General features: G+C 42.0%; 1 protein-coding gene across 1 annotated transcript; it reads right to left on the bottom strand.

Moving 5' to 3' along the window:
- Positions 1-1,775: 1,775 nt before the first annotated feature.
- LOC146073312 (uncharacterized) lies at positions 1,776-21,141 on the bottom strand. The gene is made up of 2 exons (XM_083180489.1): positions 20,328-21,141; positions 1,776-2,230 (listed from the first exon to the last, which is right to left on the bottom strand). The coding sequence occupies exons 1-2, from the start codon at positions 20,989-20,991 to the stop codon at positions 1,776-1,778; spliced, it is 1,119 nt and encodes a 372-aa protein (XP_083036615.1). The 5' UTR covers positions 20,992-21,141.
- Positions 21,142-22,255: the final 1,114 nt, after the last annotated feature.

The raw sequence follows: 22,255 nt of genomic DNA on the forward strand, positions 1-22,255 counted from the left end.
TCCCCATTAATGTAAATTATCTGTGAAACTTTAAATTTCCCCAATGTTTAGGGGATTAACGCCCACCCATAAGAAGTATTGCCATATGTGTGTTGTGTGATTTGATGCATACATACTGTTAAATATGGTGAAGAAACTTAACATTGGAAATGTAGTTATAGTTTTTGGTGCATGTATTGTAACTTCACATAAGTGCTAGTGAAGTGTAACATATTTCAAAGCAATAATTATTGTGTAATGGTATGAAAAAAAAGACGAAAATGCATGTTAGAGTAGCCAAACTTTTTTATGCTCTTGATCAACATGTACACATATACATTATTGACAATACTGCAATTGTATGATTCATTTGAAAATATAAATGTGTGTAAAATAAAGACAACAATAAATTTGGAGCATAATTAAGGCTTTTTGGCCTGGCTCCTGCTACAAACCCCCTTTCCACCTGTGGCAACTCCACCCCTGGTTTGGACACTCCTACATGGGGGAGTAGTTGGGGAGCTACTGATTGTGGTGCTGGATACACTGCTGATACTAGAAGGAGCAGGAACAATTATATTGTGTTTGTGTGCTGAGTTGTATCTGCAGAGGCACCAAAGCTGTGGTTGTGCCATAATGGATTGGGTTTGGGCATTGACACTTTCATTTAGTGTCCTTAGTGAATCTGTTTGGGCCCTTAAGCCCTGGCTGATTTCTGATAGTCGTGTATTCATAGTGGCAGCCATAAGTATTTGTTCACAAGCTCTTAATCAGACAGTGTTGGCTACCTTATGGATTTGTTGGGAAACTTCTGCATGTTGTGCATTTGATGACTTTGGTTTTGCATGAACTCCACCTGCTTGTGTTTGAAGGTGTCTAATGACCTTGCCAGCTCATCTGCAGTAGGGGTTGTAGGGGCTGGTTGGGTATGTGGGATATGTTGGAGTGGCAGGATGCTTGGTGGCCTTTGTGTGATGGCTGGCTGTGTTGCTACCTCCACATGATCCAAAGACTCCACTGTCTCCAGCATAATTCCAGCTTCATCCTCCAGCATTGGTGGCAGTTGTGGTGGTTGGAGCGGTTGTTGTGATGTCTTAGTAAATATGTTGAAATTGGTAAATATGTCCCCACTATTCTGCCGTTTATGTGAGTGTGCATTTTTGATAAATTGAAAGGTTATGCAAATTGAAAACCCTCCTTTATATGGACACTTTTACATCACCATATCATTTAACATGATGTGAGGTATAATTATATTGATGGGTACCTTAAAAAAATTATATCATATCACATTTTTCAGTCACTAATTTGCATTCCATTAAATAGTCAAATTCTACACAAAAAAATACGATAAGGTGCTTTTTCTGGACCTTACTAAAAATCTCATCCCATTCAATGTCACCCTTGGGACGAGTTTTAATGAATTGCGATTTTTAGGCACTTTCCAAAATCACACATTATCGTACTTTTTAAAATCACTTTTTTTGCTGCAAATTTGCATATTTAATGGGATGTAAACTCCAGGGAAAAAATTCCGATAAAGTGCAAAAATTTGCAATATTTAGTCATGAAAATATGCGATTTTGAGGACATGTGCGATTTTTACTGATGAAAATGTGCGAATTTGAGGAAATGGGCGATTTTGTGTTAAAAAAATGAAAACAAAATTGTGTGGGGGTCCCCCCTCCTGAGCATAATCAGCCCAGAGGAAAGTGGGACAGTTAGGAGGATTGCCATCTCAGTGATTCAAGGGATCTTGAGAAACAGTGACAAGATACAGAGCATATAAATTAATTCTATCTAGTGTGAATTTTCTGGTGTCTAACTAGATGATTCTTACGTGCAAAACACTTGCTGCACTCTGAGCAACTAAATGGTTTCTCTCCAGTGTGACTCCTCTGATGTTTAACAAGGTTGTTTCTCTGTGTAAAGCACTTGCTACATTCAGAACATTTAAATGGTTTCTCTCCTGTGTGACTCCTCTGATGTATAACTAGATGTGACTTTTCCGTAAAACACTTGCTGCATTCAGAACATGTGAATGGTTTCTCTCCCGTGTGACTCCTCTGATGTATAATCAGGGCAGACTTCATTGTAAAACACTTGCCGCATTCAGAGCATTTAAATGGTTTCTCTCCTGTGTGAATATTGTGATGATTTACAAGGTTGTTGCTCTGGGAAAAACACTTGCTGCATTCAGAACATGTAAATGGTTTCTCTCCTGTGTGACTCCTCTGATGTATGAGAAGCTCTGATTTACATGTAAAGCATTTGTCACACTCAGAGCACAGATGTGGTCTGTCTCCTGTGTGACTCCTCTGATGTCTGAGAAGTGCTGATTTATATGTAAAGCATTTGTCACACTCAGAGCACAGATGTGGTCTCTCTCCTGTGTGACTCCTCTGATGTCTGAGAAGCTGTGATTTATGTGTAAAGCGTTTGTCACACTCAGAGCACAGATGTGGTCTCTCTCCTGTCAGACTCATCATGTAATAGATCAAAAACAAATTAGCTGTAGAAGGTTTCTACTATACAGAGAATAGCTTTTGGGAATCCTCCAGAGGTAGAAAAATGATGTCTGGTGGATTTATCTGTGTTGCTTTCCAAAATGTCTTCCAAATGAAAATCCAATTACTTATTTGTGCTGCAAGAAAAAAAAATAGCTGTAGGTAACTGAGGTAATTCTACTATTACAGTATTAGTGTTACTTTATATATTGAACATGGTGTGTGTGTGTCTGTGTGTATATAAATATACAAAAGTGTGTCCCTGCACACCTCCCAACTTCTGGTGGCTCGGAAGAGGAGAAACAGGAAAAGAGGCATGGCCTATGAAAAGGGGGCATGTCCTTGCAGGGATGCTGTGGCCTCAGGCCACACCCCCAGGTTTCCCATCTGCATTGCTGTTGTCCCCCCAGCCAGAAGGGAATAGATGCTGTGTGTGAGCTTGCAAGCTGGGATGATTCACAACTGCCCCCCCCCCCACGTAGGACACTGCTGCCCCGGGAGGCACAGGAGACTGTCCCTAAACAATGGGAAGGTCCCGCAAAAAAATGGGACAGTTGGGAGGTATGTGTCTGTATATATAGATTTGTGCATGTACAGAAACCCCCCATGAAAATCCTGTGTTTACCCCTGACAGCCATCACCTGCATTAAGCCGTTGTTACACAAATCCTTAATTTTATGAAAGGCAGAGTCAATGTCCCCCGATCCTTCCGCCCTAGGCAGCTGCCTACTTGTAAACCCAGACCTGAGTAAATTAGAAACTGACATTGTGCCAGAGTCTACAGCACATGTGCCAGTCTCCAGGAACATGGCTGCTGCTTCTTGTACCTGGAGACTTCTCTATAGTGTATATATCTGTGAATACAGCTGATGCACAATTCCCCAAGTGCTGTGATCTGGTGCTGCAGTGGTAATTTGGGACATTGGAGAAGTAAGTGGTATACATGTGGGCAGAGTGTGCAAGGTTATTTACTAAGATTATGAAACAACTCCAGCTGCTAAATATCTGGTTAATGTGGTATCATATGTTGTACAGTGTAACAAAATAATATTTATTTTTAAATACGATATTAACAGATAATATAAAAATGTAGACTATAATGTTACCAGTAGGATACCCTTTCATATATAATTATACGATTATATCATTATATGTAGCCATTGTTAAAGTAAAACGCTATAAGTATATATGATAAGACACTATCTGCACACATTTGATTATGTATCTGTATATTCTTATGTATAATATAATTACCTTACTCTGGGGATCCTTCCTCTGTCTCTCTCTTACTCCTCCGTCCTCCCAGCTCTCCAACCAGTAACTGATCCAGCAGCTCCTCCATCAGCTCCCAGTGGCCTGATGCAGCCTATTTATAGTCTCCCCTCCCCATCTCTCCCCAGTAGTTCCCAGGATGCCCTGCAGGAATTCTCACACTGAGAGGTCACATGTAAATTAGGGTCACATAACATTAGTATACAGTCATTCACCACAGCAGCTCCTCCTGCCCAGCTCCTTGTCTTGTAAATGAGGTGTAAATATTCCTAAAGTCACTTACTACAATGGGAAATGCTAATTACACCTTGGCAGGGTGATACCATGGATTGTAATTAGATCACAGCAGCCTCAGGCCTCCTGTTATGTCACCAAAGGATCTTTGTTCAGGAGTCACCTATTGTCTGGGCAGCCAGTCAGCAGAAAGTCAGTAGGAACCTCACAATGATTCAGTGCTAAACTATAATAGAAATAGACATATATATATATATATATATATATATATATATATATATATATATATATATATACAATCCTTGTATCCCGGCACTCCGGTCCCCCTCGGGGTTAGCTTGCTCTGGTGCCTGGAACTAGGGAGGACATCCCCGATATGCAGGAAACAATAGGAGCCGGCACCCAGAGACTGACACGCTGAACTTTAACAGGTGAAAACGGTGATGTTTATTCCATCAAGTATCTACGTTTCGGGGACCGTGTCCCCTTCATCAGGATAACAAAATAGTGAAAATGTGCACGTATAAGTACATCCACTCACCAATCGGTGACCCGCTCGTTCCCGCTTCAGGGCACCGCCGTCCGTCCCTGCTACCGACACTTCCGGGTTCCTCGCGTCATCTCTGCCGGAAGTCACGATGCCTGGACGCCGGCTGGTTACCCTGACAACCGGGCCAGCGGTCTCCTCGGTGACCTATACAACAAATCAAAACAGTGCTCTTACTTAAGTGCAGTATACATCAGTGCTTTTGATCATATTAAACAACATGTTTTAATCCAAAATTAAGAGAATGCCTCAACATATCTTGCATTCATTCTAAATGTGAATATGTATGCCGTGTGCCTGCTCCGTCTTGTCCGGAGCCCAGTGTCGACACATTATATGTCAACATCCTGCTGTGACTTAATAAAAAAGTGAAAAAACTAAACATATGAACTGACTTTGACTATGACTAACAGATGATAAGCTTGTGGGTCCTTTATTACCTACCATGTCTCCTAGCTTATGCTTATTCTCTTAGCTTATAACATGGTGTTCCTCCAAACAGGACTGCTGCCTAGCTGCAACTATGTCTTTTGTTTACTCATTAACCCTGTCCTAAGTTGCGGATTTGTAGATACCAGTCTATCCGCGAACATTAGGGAATTTGCTATTTTATTTGGATTATCTCATGTTATTATTCATTATAATTTGAGTTTTTAGATTTTTTAAAAATTTTTTAATTTTTAGATTTTTGCTGTTTAGTTATGAATTTATCTTAAACAAAATTAAATGAAGTTGATTAGCCCAGAGGACTCATTTAGGCCCCTTGGTCTCAGTGTGTCGAGCCGGAAAATCCATCTCGCCTCCAATTGTAAAAGCAACTTTCCTCGGTCGCCTCCCCTTTGTGAGCTCGGTACGTGGTCAATGGCTCTATATTGCAACGTCGCCATGCCATGTCTCAGCTCCACAAAGTGGCGCGCCACTGGTTGATCCCCTTTGCCCGTTGCTAACGCTGCTCTGATGGCTGTCCTATGTTGTGCCTTCCTTTCCTTTAGTTGGCACTCTGTTTTGCCTATGTAATATAGCCCGCACGGGCATATTATTACATAGACCACGTATCTGGAACTGCATGTGAGTGGCCATTTAATTTCAAACCGCCTGCCAGTGTGTGGGTGCAATATGTAGTTCCCTGGTGACAGGTAACTGCATGTTCTGCATCCCACACACCTAAAGCAGCCATTCTTTCTGGATGAGGAGTGGGGGGCTGTTAAGGCTTTAAATTTGCTGATGTCCGTTTTAACTACCCAATCTTTTATGCTTTTGCTACGTGTGTAGCTGGGCATGATCTTCTTTTTGTTAAGTGATTTTAATTCTCTATCTGTGGACACCATTGGCCAAAGCTGCCTTGCCCTCTGACTGGTTGCTTTGCTCAGTGTGTTATACTGGTTAACCCAGGGGATGGGCTCATGTTGGGTTGTTTTTTCTTGTACGGGTTTATGTAAAAGGTCCTGCCGTGGAATGGCCAGAGCCTTTCTCTTGGCTTGTTCTAGCTCATGCAGTGGGTACCCCCTTTGGCGGAATTTCATCACCATCTCTTCCAGTTGTGACACCATGGTTGGATGATCACTATTAGAGCGGCACACCCTCAGAAATTGTGAGAACGGCAGCCCCTTTATGGTGGCCACTGGGTGGAAACTGTCGTGTCTCAGTAAAGTATTCCTGTCTGTTGGTTTAGAGTATAGTTTGGTTACTATTTGGCCCTCTTTTATCGTGATTTCCAGATCTAAATAATAAATGGAGTGATGGCTGCTAGAGTAAGTTAATTTAATGGGGCTGGCGGAAGCATTGTGTTCCTGAATGATGTGTTCCAGATGTTCAGTCGAACCTAACCAAAATAACAGGAGATCATCTATATATCTATAATATACAAATACTTTCTCGCCTATATGTGGGAGGTGGAGAGAGACATTTTCTTTATACAGGATGAGATCACCGAGAAAGTATTTGTATATTATAGATATACTGCACTTAAGTAAGAGCACTGTTTTGATTTGTTGTATAGGTCACCGAGGAGACCGCTGGCCCGGTTTTCAGGGTAACCAGCCGGCGTCCAGGCATCGTGACTTCCGGCAGAGATGACGCGAGGAACCCGGAAGTGTCGGTAGCAGGGACGGACGGCGGTGCCCTGAAGCGGGAACGAGCGGGTCACCGATTGGTGAGTGGATGTACTTATACGTGCACATTTTCACTATTTTGTTATCCTGATGAAGGGGACACGGTCCCCGAAACGTAGATACTTGATGGAATAAACATCACCGTTTTCACCTGTTAAAGTTCAGCGTGTCAGTCTCTGGGTGCCGGCTCCTATTGTTTCCTATATATATATATATATATATATATATATATATATATATATATATGGAGAAAGGGGGATGGAAGGAAGCGCTCGATAGTGCAATATTATTTTGATAAAAAGGTTTTATTTTAAACACATAAAATCAGACTATCGGTACACTGCTCGTACCATTAAATTCCTCAGTGTGGGCTATTAATACCACATGGTGTACATGATAATATAAACCCGGTCACCCGGTCACCGTCTGTCCTTGTAGCTGCCTCCTGGCAGGGACCGCTCCGTCACCTTTAGCGCTTACAGCACCTTCCGGCAAGGAATCAGCGTATGCCCCTTGGCTTCCCGGCAGCAGGACTTCAGACACGGTAAGTTGGTTTGCGTCAGGTAGGACACACCCATGTCCTACCTGACGCAAACCAACTTACCGTGTCTGAAGTCCTGCTGCCGGGAAGCCAAGGGGCATACGCTGATTCCTTGCCGGAAGGTGCTGTAAGCGCTAAAGGTGACGGAGCGGTCCCTGCCAGGAGGCAGCTACAAGGACAGACGGTGACCGGGTGACCGGGTTTATATTATCATGTACACCATGTGGTATTAATAGCCCACACTGAGGAATTTAATGGTACGAGCAGTGTACCGATAGTCTGATTTTATGTGTTTAAAATAAAACCTTTTTATCAAAATAATATTGCACTATCGAGCGCTTCCTTCCATCCCCCTTTCTCCAGATACTATTGGTTCTGATTGGATCCCAGGACCCATCCAGGTTGGAAGCAGCGGTCAGCCAAATCAGTGATCTAGTGTTAATAGGAAACTGAAGGACAACAGTGTCTGATGAACTGCATGAGTATCCATTACTGGACTTTTTTGACAAAATCCAGGCAGTCAAGCTAGCGCACCTCCATACCCCCTTTTATATATATATATATATATATATATATATATATATATATATATATATATATATATGTCTATTTCTATTATAGTTTAGCACTGAATATAGAAAACCTGATCAAAAGTAATTTTAAATGAAGACACTGCTGCTTGTAATGTTGCTTGAAATACTCTTTATATTATACTTTCACTAATAACTTATATTACACCATCACAATTTTAATCACTAAGGATTCTGGAACAACACAAAAATAATCTGAATGTCCAATTTTAATTTAATTTTATTTATGGATTGGTAGAAACAAATAAAATTACAACGGTACTTGTGGATTATCACGGCTCCCATCGCATGCCATCGCATGCCATATATAGTGGCATGCGATGGCATGCGATTTTTGCCTTTTTGTTACAGTTTTTAACAAAATCGCATGCGATTGCATCGCATGCGTTTTTTAACAGAAAAGCATCCAAATGCATTGAAATTAGAATCAAACATGTTCAATGGTCCCCAAATGTCATTTTTGAGGCTGTACCCCACTATCAACGCGAACCGGAAGCGTGGTGAGCGCAGTGAGCCCACGAGGCGCGGCGGTACGCGTCCTATGACCTTTTCATACCCCCACTCTCCACGTCGGCATGGAGTTGAGAATAGAAAGTGTGGCGAGAGCAGCGAGCCACCGAGCCCGAAGCGTGGCGAGGGGACGCGGACACCTGTGAAGCCCGCGAGGGGACGCGTATACCTGTGAAGGTATCTGTGTCCGCTGGCTGCGCTCGCCACGCTTCGGGCTCGGTGGCTCGCTGCGCTCGCCACACTTTCTATTCTCACCTCCACACCGACGTGGATAGTGGGGGTATGAAAAGGTCGTAGGACGTGTACCGCCGCCACGCTTCAGGCTCGGTGCGCTTGCCACACTTTGGGTTCGCGTAGATAGTGGGTGTGGTACAGCCTCAAAAATGAAATTTGGGGGCCATTGAACATGTTTGATACTAATTTCATTGCATTTGGATGCTTTTCTGTAAAAAAAAACGCATGCGATCGCATGCGATCAAATCGCATGTGATGCGATCGCATGCAATGCAATTTTTTCATGTGCGATGGCCATCGTGGGAGCCGTGATACTCCACAAGTACCATTACAACTTTTTGAAACTGAGGGGGCGTGACCACGGCGAGCACGCTCCAATATCCTGAACAGCTAAAATTCAGCTACCCCCGGTGAAACTATCTAATCCTGCCCAGTGCCGAGCTAAATTCCAGGTACCTTAACATGGCTGCTAGCTCAGAGGAGGAGGGGGTCCCGAATGCTGCAGCGAGCAGTGTGCAGGAGTATGCCGGGTGGATGCCGACAAGCGTTTCGGGAGGTAGCCGGAAGGAGCCGCACAGTGGATGAGTGACGGAGGTTGGAGGGAGCAGTGTGCGGGCAGACGCCGACGAGTGAGCCGGAAAGAGTCGCTCAGTGACTGAGTGACGGAGCGGCTGTGAGAGAGCCGGCTCCGTCATCACAGCAGCAGCAAGCCGCAGCAACTGGAAGGGGACAGGGGAGACTGCAGGCTGCGGACACAGTGGAGTGGAGCGAGGGGAGACCAGTATCTTGTTGGACCCAGAGCCTGGGGGATGTTAGGGCAGTGGAGAGTGGTGGCAGCAGATTGGAGCCACCTGCCACAGGGCTGAGTGAGTACAGTACAATATTATCTCTGTGCTGTTTACCTTTGAATACTAAATATACTCTAGCTAATACTGCATAACAACCACGTGGCTCTGAACCATTTAACTACAGACACAGGTCCACATCTCACCCCTCCCTCTTCCTTCTATTGTGTATTACCCCCCAGACAAACAAAAAAGGGGCAAAAATAAAATGGGGAAAACACAAAACGCGGCAGCTGCGAATCGCCTCACAAAATATGCAAGGCCCCCGGTAACTCCTACAAAGTTCCCCCCCTTTCACCCCCCCTGATGGTGAAAAACCTATAGAGCAGAGCGTTGCCTCTATACAAAAGGTGTTATCGCATTAGCTGCCAGTGAAGGCCGCCTGACCAATACAATTGAAAAAGTTCAGGAGGATCTAAATCTGATAAAGCAGACAGTACAACAGATCGGGGAATGGGTAATGGAGGTGGAAAATCGCACCTCAGCTCTGGAGGACGTGATCACTCCTTTGTTAGGGAAGATGGACGATATCGCCACTCAAATAAAATCCATTAACGCCAAAATTACTGATATGGAGGGGTGCCTCCTCAGAAACAATTTGAGATTTGTGGGGTTGCCAGAAAAAGCTGAAGGACAAAACCCTGAACAGTTTATACAAAAATGGCTAATTGGCACCTACGGGCAGGAGGCCTTCTCCAAATTCTTTATGGTGGAAAGAGCCCATAGAATACCCATGAGAGCTCTCCCCCCAGGGTCGCTGCCCCGCACCTTTATTATTAAGCTTCTGCACTATTCAGTATACAATACTAAATAAAGGCCCTCCGACCTGGGACAATATAAAGGTATCCATCTTCCCGGATTATGCAGGAGAAGTTCAACGGGAAAGGGCCCAGTTCTACTCTATTAAAAAACGTTTAAAGAGAGTTGGACCTGCAATATTCAATGATGTTCCCAGCAAAACTCTGCGTGGTACATGATGGCTGAACGAAGTTCTTTAATACGCCTAAAGAGGCTGCAAGCTGGTTAGATGGTAATTTCCCAGCAAAGTGCATGGTGAATTCCAGTTAAGAATACGGCGATATGTAAATGAACTTTCGGAAAATGGACTTTGCCCAGAATATTAGTACTGATAGAGAAAAGGAATGGTTTTTCTCCCTCGCTCCTGAGGGCTGAGCTTTTTTGTGTTTTTTTTTTTTCTCTTCCCCACTTTTCTCCTCTCTCTTTTGGTTTCTTTCTTTTTTATGGGCTATTAGGCCCATAAATTTGTTATTGTGCATGGGATGGGTTTGGGAGTGTGATTCCCCCTTTGTTGGTATGGCTGGTCTGCTCCAGGGTAGCACACCCTAACACTTTATTAACATTTATGTTTTTTCCCCTATTGTATGTATTATTTTAATCACACCTTCACCTCCCTACATAGCACTTATGTGCTTCTTATTTAACACTTACTAACTTTCATTTGTGTGCTGCCCTGGAGTAGTCATCCTGTGTCGGCATGTTGGGGGCCCACACCCCAGACCCATACCCAGTGTTAGGGACCCCCAGTGACAGAGACGCCTTGACGTACGGCCTGGGGGCTTAACCCTATATCTGCAGATATATGCAACCAAGATCTCTGTATTGTCTGATTATTATATGTATATTTCTCATTCAGTGTGCAATAGGGATACAAACTGTTTTTCTTTCTTGTCATATCAAGAAATTTAACTGTATATGATATATTAATTGCTGGGGTACAACATTTGGCACAAGGCGCTTATAAATTAACCATTTGGTGTAAGGAGGGTTCACTTGAGGCAAACATAGAGAAACAGGAGTGGGGGAGGACCCCCAGCTCGTGGTCATTATATTTATTGTCCCCAAAAAAGTAAATGGGGGGGAAGGGGAGAGAAGGGGCAGAGAGAAGGGGCGGAGAGAAGGGGGGTGTGGTTATGGGAGGGGGGACAGGCTTGGGAGGGGGAGAGGCATGTCAGAAGGATAGGAAGGCATGCACGGATGTGGCGGGGAGGGGTAGGAGGGAGGCTATAAGGTTAACGGCATTAAATTTAATGGCATACATTATTGGTGGGAAGATCTATAATTTGAAGAGTCCATTCACACATCTGCTGATATTGTGCTGATAAAATATTCCCTCCTGTCATGGAATCATCTTGCTGCCGCACCAGTGTGTCCACTGCTTTCTGTCAATTAGAGCACCCCATGAGTGTGAGGAATTGGTCGGAGGTTACCTTGTGTAACAGCACTGCGGGTAAGAGCCGCAGAATCCTAACTACCATCTAAACTCCACACAGACCTGCTCATCCACAGCTACGGATACAAAATACCGTCCCCTTGATAGAAAGGAGAGTGAGCACGCCACGGGTGAGAGACGTGTTGTTCCCCCATTACTCTTGCATTGCTTACTCCTTTCCCCAACAGACATTATATCGGCTGGACATTGCCGCAAAATTTGAGTCCCAGTGGCAGGACCTGAAGGTGGCATTCTATTGTCTCTCAGCATTCCTTAATGTGCTGAGAGCCATAGACTGCTCCTGCTTTGGGATTTGGGCACCACTCTTGAGGGTGCACATCTTCATCAACAGTCAAGGGTGTCACTCCCTCAACATGCAGGTGGTGTGTGACACTAACCTCAAAATTCTAAGCGTGGATGCAGGCTACTCCGGGAACCACGGACAGAATCAGACATGGTAATATGTCATGGACTACTATCGCTGACTATGAATTTCTAAATCTCCATTAACCAGATGTATTACTGTAAATATTTGATTTTTTGTCTCCTGTTATATGTATATGAAAAAACATAGCAGAATAGGCTAAGATGATTACGTATAAACGACCAACCGACGTTTGATAACTGTAACTTTACTGTATAATGTGGCTATACACACATATATATATATATATATATATATATATATATAGTGATGAAAGAAGACAGCAGCGGCACTCAAACGGGAACTTTTCAAACGTGTTTATCACAGCATAAAACGGTCCGACGTTTCGGGGATTACACGCCCCTTTGTCAAGGTGTAGCAGTCAATACAAACAATGTGCACAAAGAGTTTACCTTAAATAGGGTGAGGAGACAGGTGTCGCGGCATGCAGGGTCCGTCCACCGGCTTCAGCGTCATTGCCGGAAGTACAAGGCGGCGGAAGTGGATATGCGTCATAGGAATCACTAGTACCAGCGCTCAGTGGAGCACAAGCCGGAAGGTAGTCATAGTTACCTAAACTCGTTTACTTGGAGATCGCTTATACCCGGGGATTCACAACCCTGGACACCGTTACACTCTGAAATACATGCAAACATAGTGAAAAACACAATGTATACAAAAAGATGAGCTTTTTTTTAAAAACCATTACCATAGTTACTATGTGCGCATCTTTCGTGAACTCAGACCCACTATCAGTGTGTCTGTTATGTGGATGTGAGTGTGTGTAACAAAGTAATGAATATTAAAATGTGTAAGATTTAAAATACAGAGAAGCACCAGATTAACCCTTCAAGTTATTATGCAAGGTGGACGAGCTCTGGGAGCAAGGTCCTCTGCACATATGTATATATGTTCTAAATAACATAAAATATATATTTATATTCTATTTGAACATATATACATATGTGCAGAGGACCTTGCTCCCAGAGCTCGTCCACCTTGCATAATAACTTGAAGGGTTAATCTGGTGCTTCTCTGTATTTTAAATCTTACACATTTTAATATTCATTACTTTGTTACACACACTCACATCCACATAACAGACACACTGATAGTGGGTCTGAGTTCACGAAAGATGCGCACATAGTAACTATGGTAATGGTTTTTTAAAAAAAGCTCATCTTTTTGTATACATTGTGTTTTTCACTATGTTTGCATGTATTTCAGAGTGTAACGGCGTCCAGGGTTGTGAATCCCCGGGTATAAGCGATCTCCAAGTAAACGAGTTTAGGTAACTATGACTACCTTCCGGCTTGCGCTCCACTGAGCGCTGGTACTAGTGATTCCTATGACGCATATCCACTTCCGCCGCCTTGTACTTCCGGCAATGACGCTGAAGCCGGTGGACGGACCCTGCAAGCCGCGACACCTGTCTCCTCACCCTATTTAAGGTAAACACTTTGTGCACATTGTTTGTATTGACTGCTACACCTTGACAAAGGGGCGTGTAATCCCCGAAACGTCGGACCGTTTTATGCTGTGATAAACACGTTTGAAAAGTTCCCGTTTGAGTGCCGCTGCTGTCTTCTTTCATCACTATCCTTCAGTTCCAGAAGGCACCCGGGCAGTTGCCCCAGAGGGAGAGTGCCGGGCCGACTCTATCGTCTATATATATATATATATATATATATATATATATATATATATATATATGTATACTCATATTTCTTTTCCTTCCTCTCCTTCTTTTTTCCTCCAAAAAAGACATACAACAATTTTTTCATAATATGATAGTTCGGACAATCTGTTAGAATATATCTGAATGCGACTATTACCGAATCAAATTAGATCTTCCTCCAAACCTGACTAATGATATAATGATGTAATAAAATAATATAGTATCCTCCTGTGAATGTTTTTATTTGAAGAAAAAAGAGATGTCACTGGTGTAGTGCACTTCAGAAAGAAGGAATTTTTTTAAAAAGTAACTTTTAATGATATTTATTCAATAAAATGTTGCGAAATATTGACTAAAATCAAACACATAAGACACAGACAGTGTGGTAAAAAGGATACTAAATCCTCGCGCAGTGATCCCCGCTGCTAAGCCGTCCCTAATATGCTTTAATAGTGATATCTCAGTGCATGCGTCACAGAAATAAATATGCTATGATCCCCAAGTATGTTGTGGCTGATGTATAGTATAATTCGGGGAACTGGTCCCTCTATAATCAATCAGCTTGTCAATTAAATTAGACAGATATTAAACATGGGAGGCAGAGGTGTTCGGAATACTAGTCACTTATCAGCCCGGAGCCTGAGTCTCAGGATGGTGGGCTTAGTTATCCGACGTGGGCTAAGTCTCACTGTGCCGGCCACTCCACGTGCGGACAGACGTACCAGCACTGGGGTATTCGGCCGTCTCGGGAGACCGCCCGTATTCGCCGCTCTGTGGTGATGTAAGCGCCGGGGTGTCAGAACGTGACGCCGCCGGTCAGACACCTCTCTGCACGGAGCTGCGGTGAGTGGCGCCACTGCACCGCTTCTTAGGCTCCACGGACTCAGTGGAAACTGACGTCCGTTTGCGACGCTGCACAATTTTAAGCTAAACAGAATCAAAATGCATTCAAGGGGGGAAGGGGAAGCAGGGGGCATACACTGCGGGCGCAGTCGGTCTGCGTACGCTTCGCAGGTAAGCTTCGTTAGGACCAACCTGACACCTGGACGGAAGCCCTTTTATCCCATACAGGTCATGCATATTCATGAGAAGGTGTCCCGTGGGTGTGTGTATTTTCACGCCCATATGAAATGGGAAGGTGATTTTTGTATGTGTTTTTTTACATAAAAGAGTAACGTTTGTTGCGTTTTGGACATATTATAGCAAACACTATTATATGTATAACATGAAACTTAATAAGAAGTGAAACACATCGGAAATTATCCAACTTATTCAATCTCCCAGCAAATCGTCACGTGTGGATGTGTACCAAGGTTGGATGGATATTTTAGGCATAGAATAATTGGTCTATCGATCCTTGATATATGATTAATTTCAGAGAAGATGTACATGATTCAAATATATGCTCCACATGGAGCTTTTAGGAAATATATAGCGTGAATTGTTTATTACATTTATACAGGCAGTCTGATGCCCTGTACTAAAACACCAGTATCGTCCACCATTTGGTGGGGAGATATTTATGGTTGTTACATTTTGGATTAGACAGAGATGAGCTGATCTGTCGGGTTAAAATTATTTATATCCTGAAGGTTTTGGTCATTTTTAGGTATTTAGTAATAATTCATACATAAGAAAATCGAAAAAGGAGGAGAAAAAAGTAATAATTGGAGCTTAGTGTGAGGGCTGAGACCAGAATTATTTTTTCTTTCATCAATAAAATGAATATTAAGTACATGAGATTATTAGTACTATGAGGGATTATTCATATCTACGAAATTTTCATTTTTTAGTCGTTTACAGGTGTTTCATACCTATTCATATATGAGAAAAAATTGGAAGAAGGGGAAGAGAAGAAAATATATGTGTATTGTATTACTTTGATACTAAGGGATTGAAACCAGGAAATATTTTCTATTCCACCAACATATTTGGTATTAATATTGAGTGCTTTGAATTGTTACACTCTGAAAAATAAGGGTGTAATTGAGGTACATAAATGGTGACATACAGTTGTCACAGGGGTTCCTATGTTTGTGAAAACATCTGTGAATATATATTAGAGTGATTTGTATGCGTGATACCACTGTATAAAGAGTGGAAAAGTGTGCTAGGGTTAGAGCCCTCATTTGGGCAGGTGACTGTGCTCCAGTCTTGGTGATAGGTGAGAGATAGCAAAGGAGCTGATTGTGTGAATCTTAGGAGTGTATAATAATTGGTATAATAACTTACAAGGTGTGTACCCCTGAGGGGAAAGGGGAGAAAAAATAAATACAGGAGAGGCAAAAATGCATGCAAAAGGGGAGTGTAAAAAACAAACTTCAAACCAGTGAAAAAAAAGGGGAAATTATATATGATTGGTATATGCTTAAATTTAATATGGGCCTTGGTATATCATCTGAGGTGAAATATTAGAATGAGATATACTGCATGAATTAGGGATTTCTGGATAGATGAGTTTTATAAGAAGACTGTATAGTTGTTCTCCTCGTTCAGACCTCCTGGGGATACCGTCCCCATCAGGAAGATCAATCGGGTTTCTTGTCTGAGGAGTTCCTGATCCCAGTCCCCTCTCCGTATTCCCATTTCCACCTTTCTCATGCCAAATACTTTTATGCCTGAAGGGTTGCCTCCATGGTACTTGAGAAAGTGTCTGGCTACCGGTGTTAATGCCTTGAATTTTTGTTGATCCTTGGCTGCGTTTCTGATGCTGAGATGGTGTTCAGCAAATCGCTTTTTGAGGGGTCTTCGAGTCTTACCAATATAATGTTTACCACAGGGGCATTCTAAGTTATAGATAACCCCTGCAGTCTCACAGTTTATATATTGGTTGATTTTCCATACTTTGTCGTATTTGTCTGTATAGGTTTGTTTGGGACTCATGTGAGGACACATTTTACATGTTCCACATTTGTATGACCCAATTTTGGTAATTTTGGCTCTGGTGTCCTTCTCAAAATGGCTGTGGACCAAGATGTCCCTCAAGTTGCTACTCCTTCTCCAACTAATTTCTGTTTTGTCCCCCAGAATTTTCTCCAGATCTTGGTCTGTTTTGAGGACATGTAGGTGTTTATTGAGTACCTCTTGTACCCCACGCCATTCTTGGCAGAAGGTGCCAATGAATCTCACCTTCTCTGTTGGATCCACATTTTTAATTTTGGGGACAAGAAGTTGTTCCCTCTTATATCCACTCGCCTCTTTTTTGGCCTTTTGTATAGATCTTTTGCTGTACCCGCGGTGCCCGAGCCTGATGGCTAATTGGTTGGCTCTTTCATCGTACACATTTTGTTTTGAACAGTTGCGTTTAGTTCTCAGGAATTCTCCTTTTGGGAGACCTCTAATAACCGGTGGAAAATGTGCACTACTGTTATGTAACAGTGAATTAGTGGCAGTTTTTTTACGGAAAATATCAGTGGAGATAGATCCGTCAGTTTCGATGGTGATACGAAGATCCAGATACTCGACCTCCTGTGAATGATATATGTTACATCATGAATATATGTTACATCATGAATAAATGATACTACTGTCTTTATAAGTATATCTGGATTATTTGACATGCCATATCATAGGTAAATATCGAAGGTTCTGTGCATATTTCTTAAGATAGAGATAAAAACAACCCTTTATGTATACGGAAATACATGTATATAATAATACTTTTTATGTCCATTATATATATATATATATATATATGGGAAGCAGAGACGGGCGGCACTCAGGTGGTGGTGAACAAAACCAAGATGGGTTTATTTGTGCATACAGGCAACGTTTCGGGGCTGTGCCCCTTTCTCAAGCCAAAAGACAACAAGATTAAACAAACATTAAAATAAATAATCTAATAAACAATATATACACTTAACATCGGCACTCACCTTTCTTAGTTTTGGGGTGCCCTATGGCTTGTGACCACATTATTTAAACAGACATTGTAGGGGCTCTGCACACACTAAATTAACTGATAATAAATAGTGGACATTTGGTTCATGAATTGATCAATGCATTTAAGCCTGCAGCCCCCCATTAGATTATTTTTTTTAATTAGTCTTATTGTGGTCACATTCTCTCATGCACCCTGTTTTAACCCATAATGCATAGCTTATGTTAACCAGTTCCCTAGATGATTAGTGACAGTAACTGCTCACCTATAAAAGCACAGTCTGCTGTGAGCTTTAGACCATATAGCATGCCTGGATTCAAACATTGATGTGATAGCTATGTGTATTGTAGCCATATTGAGCAATAGTGCTAGGACCTGCACAAAGGTGGGGTCCCTTGACGGGGGCTGCAAGCTTAAATGCATTGATCAATTCATGAACCAAATCTCCACTATTTATTATCAGTTAATTTAATGTGTGCAGAGCCCTTACAATGTCTGTTTAAACAATGTGGTCACAAGCCATAGGGCACCCCAAAACTAGGAAAGGTGAGTGCCGATGTTTAGTGTATATATTGTTTATTAGATATTATTTTTTAAATTAGTCTTATTGTGGTCACAATGCATAGCTTGTTAACCAGTTCCCTAGATGATTAGTGACAGGTGTGTTGGTAACTGCTCACCTATAAAAGCACAGTCTGCTGTGAGCTTTAGACCAGATAGCATGCCTAGATTCAAACATTGATGTGATAGCTATGTGTATTGTAGCCATATTGAGCGATAGTTATAGGGCGTGAATAGGGCGTGGCCACAAGTTGCAGCCAGGAAGAGGTGAGCTGCAGCTGGCAGCTCGTCACTTCCCGGCAGTTCTCGGCCGAACGAGCCCAACAGCTTGTGAAGTTGGGCTCATTTTGTGAGACACCCTGCTCAATGCTGTTGAGGAAGACAGCCCTGAATAGGGCCTGGCGGGCATCTCCCCTGACGGGAGATGCTCGCCGGTGATTGAATATCCCCATTAATGTAAATTATCTGTGAAACTTTAAATTTCCCCAATGTTTAGGGGATTAACGCCCACCCATAAGAAGTATTGCCATATGTGTTGTGTGATTTGATGCATACATACTGTTAAATATGGTGAATAAACGTAACATTGGAAATGTAGTTATAGTTTTTGGTGCATGTATTGTAACTTCACATAAGTGCTAGTGAAGTGTAACATATTTCAAAGCAATAATTATTATGTAATGGTATGAAAAAAAGACGAAAATGCATGTTAGAGTAGCCAAACTTTTTTTATGCTCTTGATCAACATGTACACATATACATTATTGACAATACTGCAATTGTATGATTCATTTGAAAATATAAATGTATGTCACATAAAGACAACAATACATTTGGAGCATAATTAAGGCTTTTTGGCCTGGCTCCTGCTACAAACCCCCTCCTGCTGTCCAAACCACCACCCCTGGTTTGGACACTCCTACATGGGGGAGTAGTTGGGGAGCTACTGATTGTGGTGCTGGATACACTGCTAATACTAGGACGAGCAGGAACAATTATATTGTGTTTGTGTGCTGAGTTGTATCTGCAGAGGCACCAAAGCCGTGGTTGGGCCATATTGGATTGGGTTTGGGCATTGACACTTTCATTTAGTGTCCTTAGTGAATCTGTTTGGGCCCTTAATCCCTGGCTGATTTCTGATAGTCGTGTATCCAGAGTGGCAGCCATAAGTATTTGTACACCAGCACTTAATCAGACAGTGTTGGCTACCTTATGGATTTGTTGGGAAACTTCTGCATGTTGTGCATTTGATGACTTTGGTTTTGCATGAACTCCACCTGCTTGTGTATGAAGGTGTCTAGTGACCTTGCCAGCTCATCTGCAGTAGGGGTTGTAGGGGCTGGTTGGGTAAGTGGGATATGTTGGAGTAGCAGGATGCTTGGTGGCCTTTGTGTGATGGCTGGCTATGTTGCTTCCTCCACAGGATCCAAAGACTCCACTGTCTCCAGTATAATTCCGGCTTCATCCTCCAGCATTGGCGGCCGTTATGGTGGTTGGAGCGGTTGTTGTGATGTCTTAGTAAATATGTTGAAATTGGTAAATATGTCCCCACTATTCTGCAGTTTATGTGAGTGTGCATTTTTGATAAATTGAAACGTTATGCAGATTGAAAACCCTCCTTTAAATGGACACTTTTACATCACCGTATCATTTAACATGATGTGAGGTATAATTATATTGATGGGTACCTTGAAAAAAATTACATAATTTCACATTTTTCAGCCGCTAATTCGCATTCCATTAAATAGTCGAATTTGACACAAAAAAAATGTGATTTTGAAAAATGTGATAGGGTGCGATTATGGGACCTTACTAAAAATCGCATCCTATTAAATGTGTCCCTGTTTTAAAAGAGTGCGATTTTTTTAGGCACTTTCCAAAAATGCTCATTATCTCTCTTTTTAAAATCAAATTTTTTGCTGCTAATTTGCATATTTTATGAGACGTGAACTCTGGGGAAATGTGCGATTTTTACTCGTGAAAATATGCGAATTTGAGGAATTGTGCAATTATGTGTTAAAAAATTAAAATAAATTGTGTAGGGTCCCCCCTCCTGAACATAATCAGCCCCGAGGAAAGTGGGACAGTTAGGAGGATTGCCATCTCGGTGATTCAAGGGAACTTGAGAAACAGTGACAAGATACAGAGGATATAAATTAATTCTGTCTAGTGTGTGATGTATACTCAGGTCATACTTATGTGCAAAAGACTTGCTGCATTCTGAGCAACTAAATGGTTTCTCTCCTGTGTGACTCCTCTGATGAATAACAAGTTGGTTGCTCTGGGAAAAACACTTGGTACATTCAGAACATTTAAATGGTTTTGCTCCTGTGTGACTCCTCTGGTGTCTAACAAGATATGACTTTTCTGTAAAACACTTGCTACATTCAGAACATGTAACTGATTTTTCTCCTGTGTGACTCTTCTGATGTCTAAGAAGATGTGATTTTCTGGAATAACACTTGCTGCATTCAGAACATGTGAATGGTTTCTCTCCTGTGTGATTCCTCTGATGTATGAGAAGCTGTGATTTACGTGTAAAGCATTTGTCACACTCAGAGCACAGATGCGGTCCCTCTCCTGTGTGACTCCTCAGATGTCTGTGAAGATCTGATTTATATGAAAAGCATTTGTCACACTCAGAGCACAGATGTGGTTTCTCTCCTGTGTGACTCCTCTGATGTGTAAGAAGCTGTGATTTATATGTAAAGCGTTTGTCACACCCAGAGCACAGATGCGGTCTCTCTCCTGTGTGACTCCTCTGATGTCTGAGAAGCGCTGATTTACATGTAAAGCGTTTGTCACACTCAGAGCACAGATGTGGTCTCTCTCCTGTCAGACTCATCATGTATTAGATCAAAACAAATTAGCTGTGGAAGGTTTCTACTATACAATCCTCCAGTGGTGTAAAAAATGATGTCAGTAGGTGGATTTATCTGTGTTGCTTTCCAAAATGTCTTCCAAATGAAAATCCAATTACTTATTTGTCCTGCAGGAAAAAAATAGCTGTAGGTAACAGAGGTAATTCTACTATTACAGTAATAGTATTGCTTTATATATTGAACATGGTGTGTATATGTGTGTGTATATAAAAGTACATATATACAAAAGTATAGAAAAAACACAAGGTGACCCCAAGAGCGCCCAGTACACAAAGCAGCTCCTCTACAGATCCCCCCTGTTAGTGGGAGATATAACAAAGACAAAGACAAAGAGAAAGTAGAGAGCGCTATATATTCTCCACCAACTATATGTAAGTCACCACTACGATTAATGGTGTGAATAACCAATCCAATTGCAATGTGATAGAAATTTGATAATAAAACAATTTTATTAAAAATATTTTTCATGGTTCACATCTGGATTTCATCTTTAGGATTTGAATTCAACAGTCCAACGCGTTTCGTCTTAAAAAAGACTTCATCAGGGGTTTGATTACACAAAAGTTGTACATCAACAATTGTGCAGAAAAAATGTATATCCTTTGAGTAGATAGTTGATCCAAGATTTTATAATCTATAGTTTGGTATAGTATCGTGACCCTTGCACGTAGACACAAATTGAGCTGTGAGGTAAGTCCACAGCAATCCTTAGGTGATGGATGTTGTAAATCCAAAAAAAAAACGATATTGGCAAGAGCAGGCTAACCAGATGGTCAAAAAGTTAGGGTTCACAACCCACTAACGTTCACGTCGATTAGACAACCCAATATGGTATAATATCTGTAGGGTGGTAGCACGCAGGTAATCCTGACAGCCATTCTGGCTGTCGGGATTACCTGCGTGCTACCACCCTACAGATATTATACCATATTGGGTTGTCTAATCGACGTGAACGTTAGTGGGTTGTGAACAGTGTTCCCTCTAAGCTGTGCGCACGTGCGCGCGCACACACCTCGACGAGCGTGCGCACAGACTTTACAACTGAGCGCACAAAGCAGCAGTGGTCCCTTTTTTCAGTTGTGGACTCTATTAATGTGTGTTTCACCCATTAACTATATTGTGTGCTGTATTTTGAATGTTTAAATGTTTAATATCATTTTGAAGTAAAGTTAACACAAATGCTGAAAGTAATTTTTCAGTTATATATAAGTGACACACAAAAATGTAAAT

The sequence above is a fragment of the Crinia signifera genome, chromosome 4 (genome assembly GCF_055691185.1).
Source record: "Crinia signifera chromosome 4, ASM5569118v1, whole genome shotgun sequence".
Classification (NCBI taxonomy): domain Eukaryota; kingdom Metazoa; phylum Chordata; class Amphibia; order Anura; family Myobatrachidae; genus Crinia; species Crinia signifera.

Excerpts from the sequence above, each read along its gene's own strand:
- LOC146073312 (XM_083180489.1), bottom strand. The coding sequence starts at position 20,991 with ATGATGAGTCTGACAGGAGAGAGACCACATCTGTGCTCTGAGTGTGAC. Across the intron at positions 2,231-20,327 it reads TGCACATAAGTATGACCTGA|AGCTTCTCATACATCAGAGG; the intron begins GTATACATCACA and ends CATGTAAATCAG.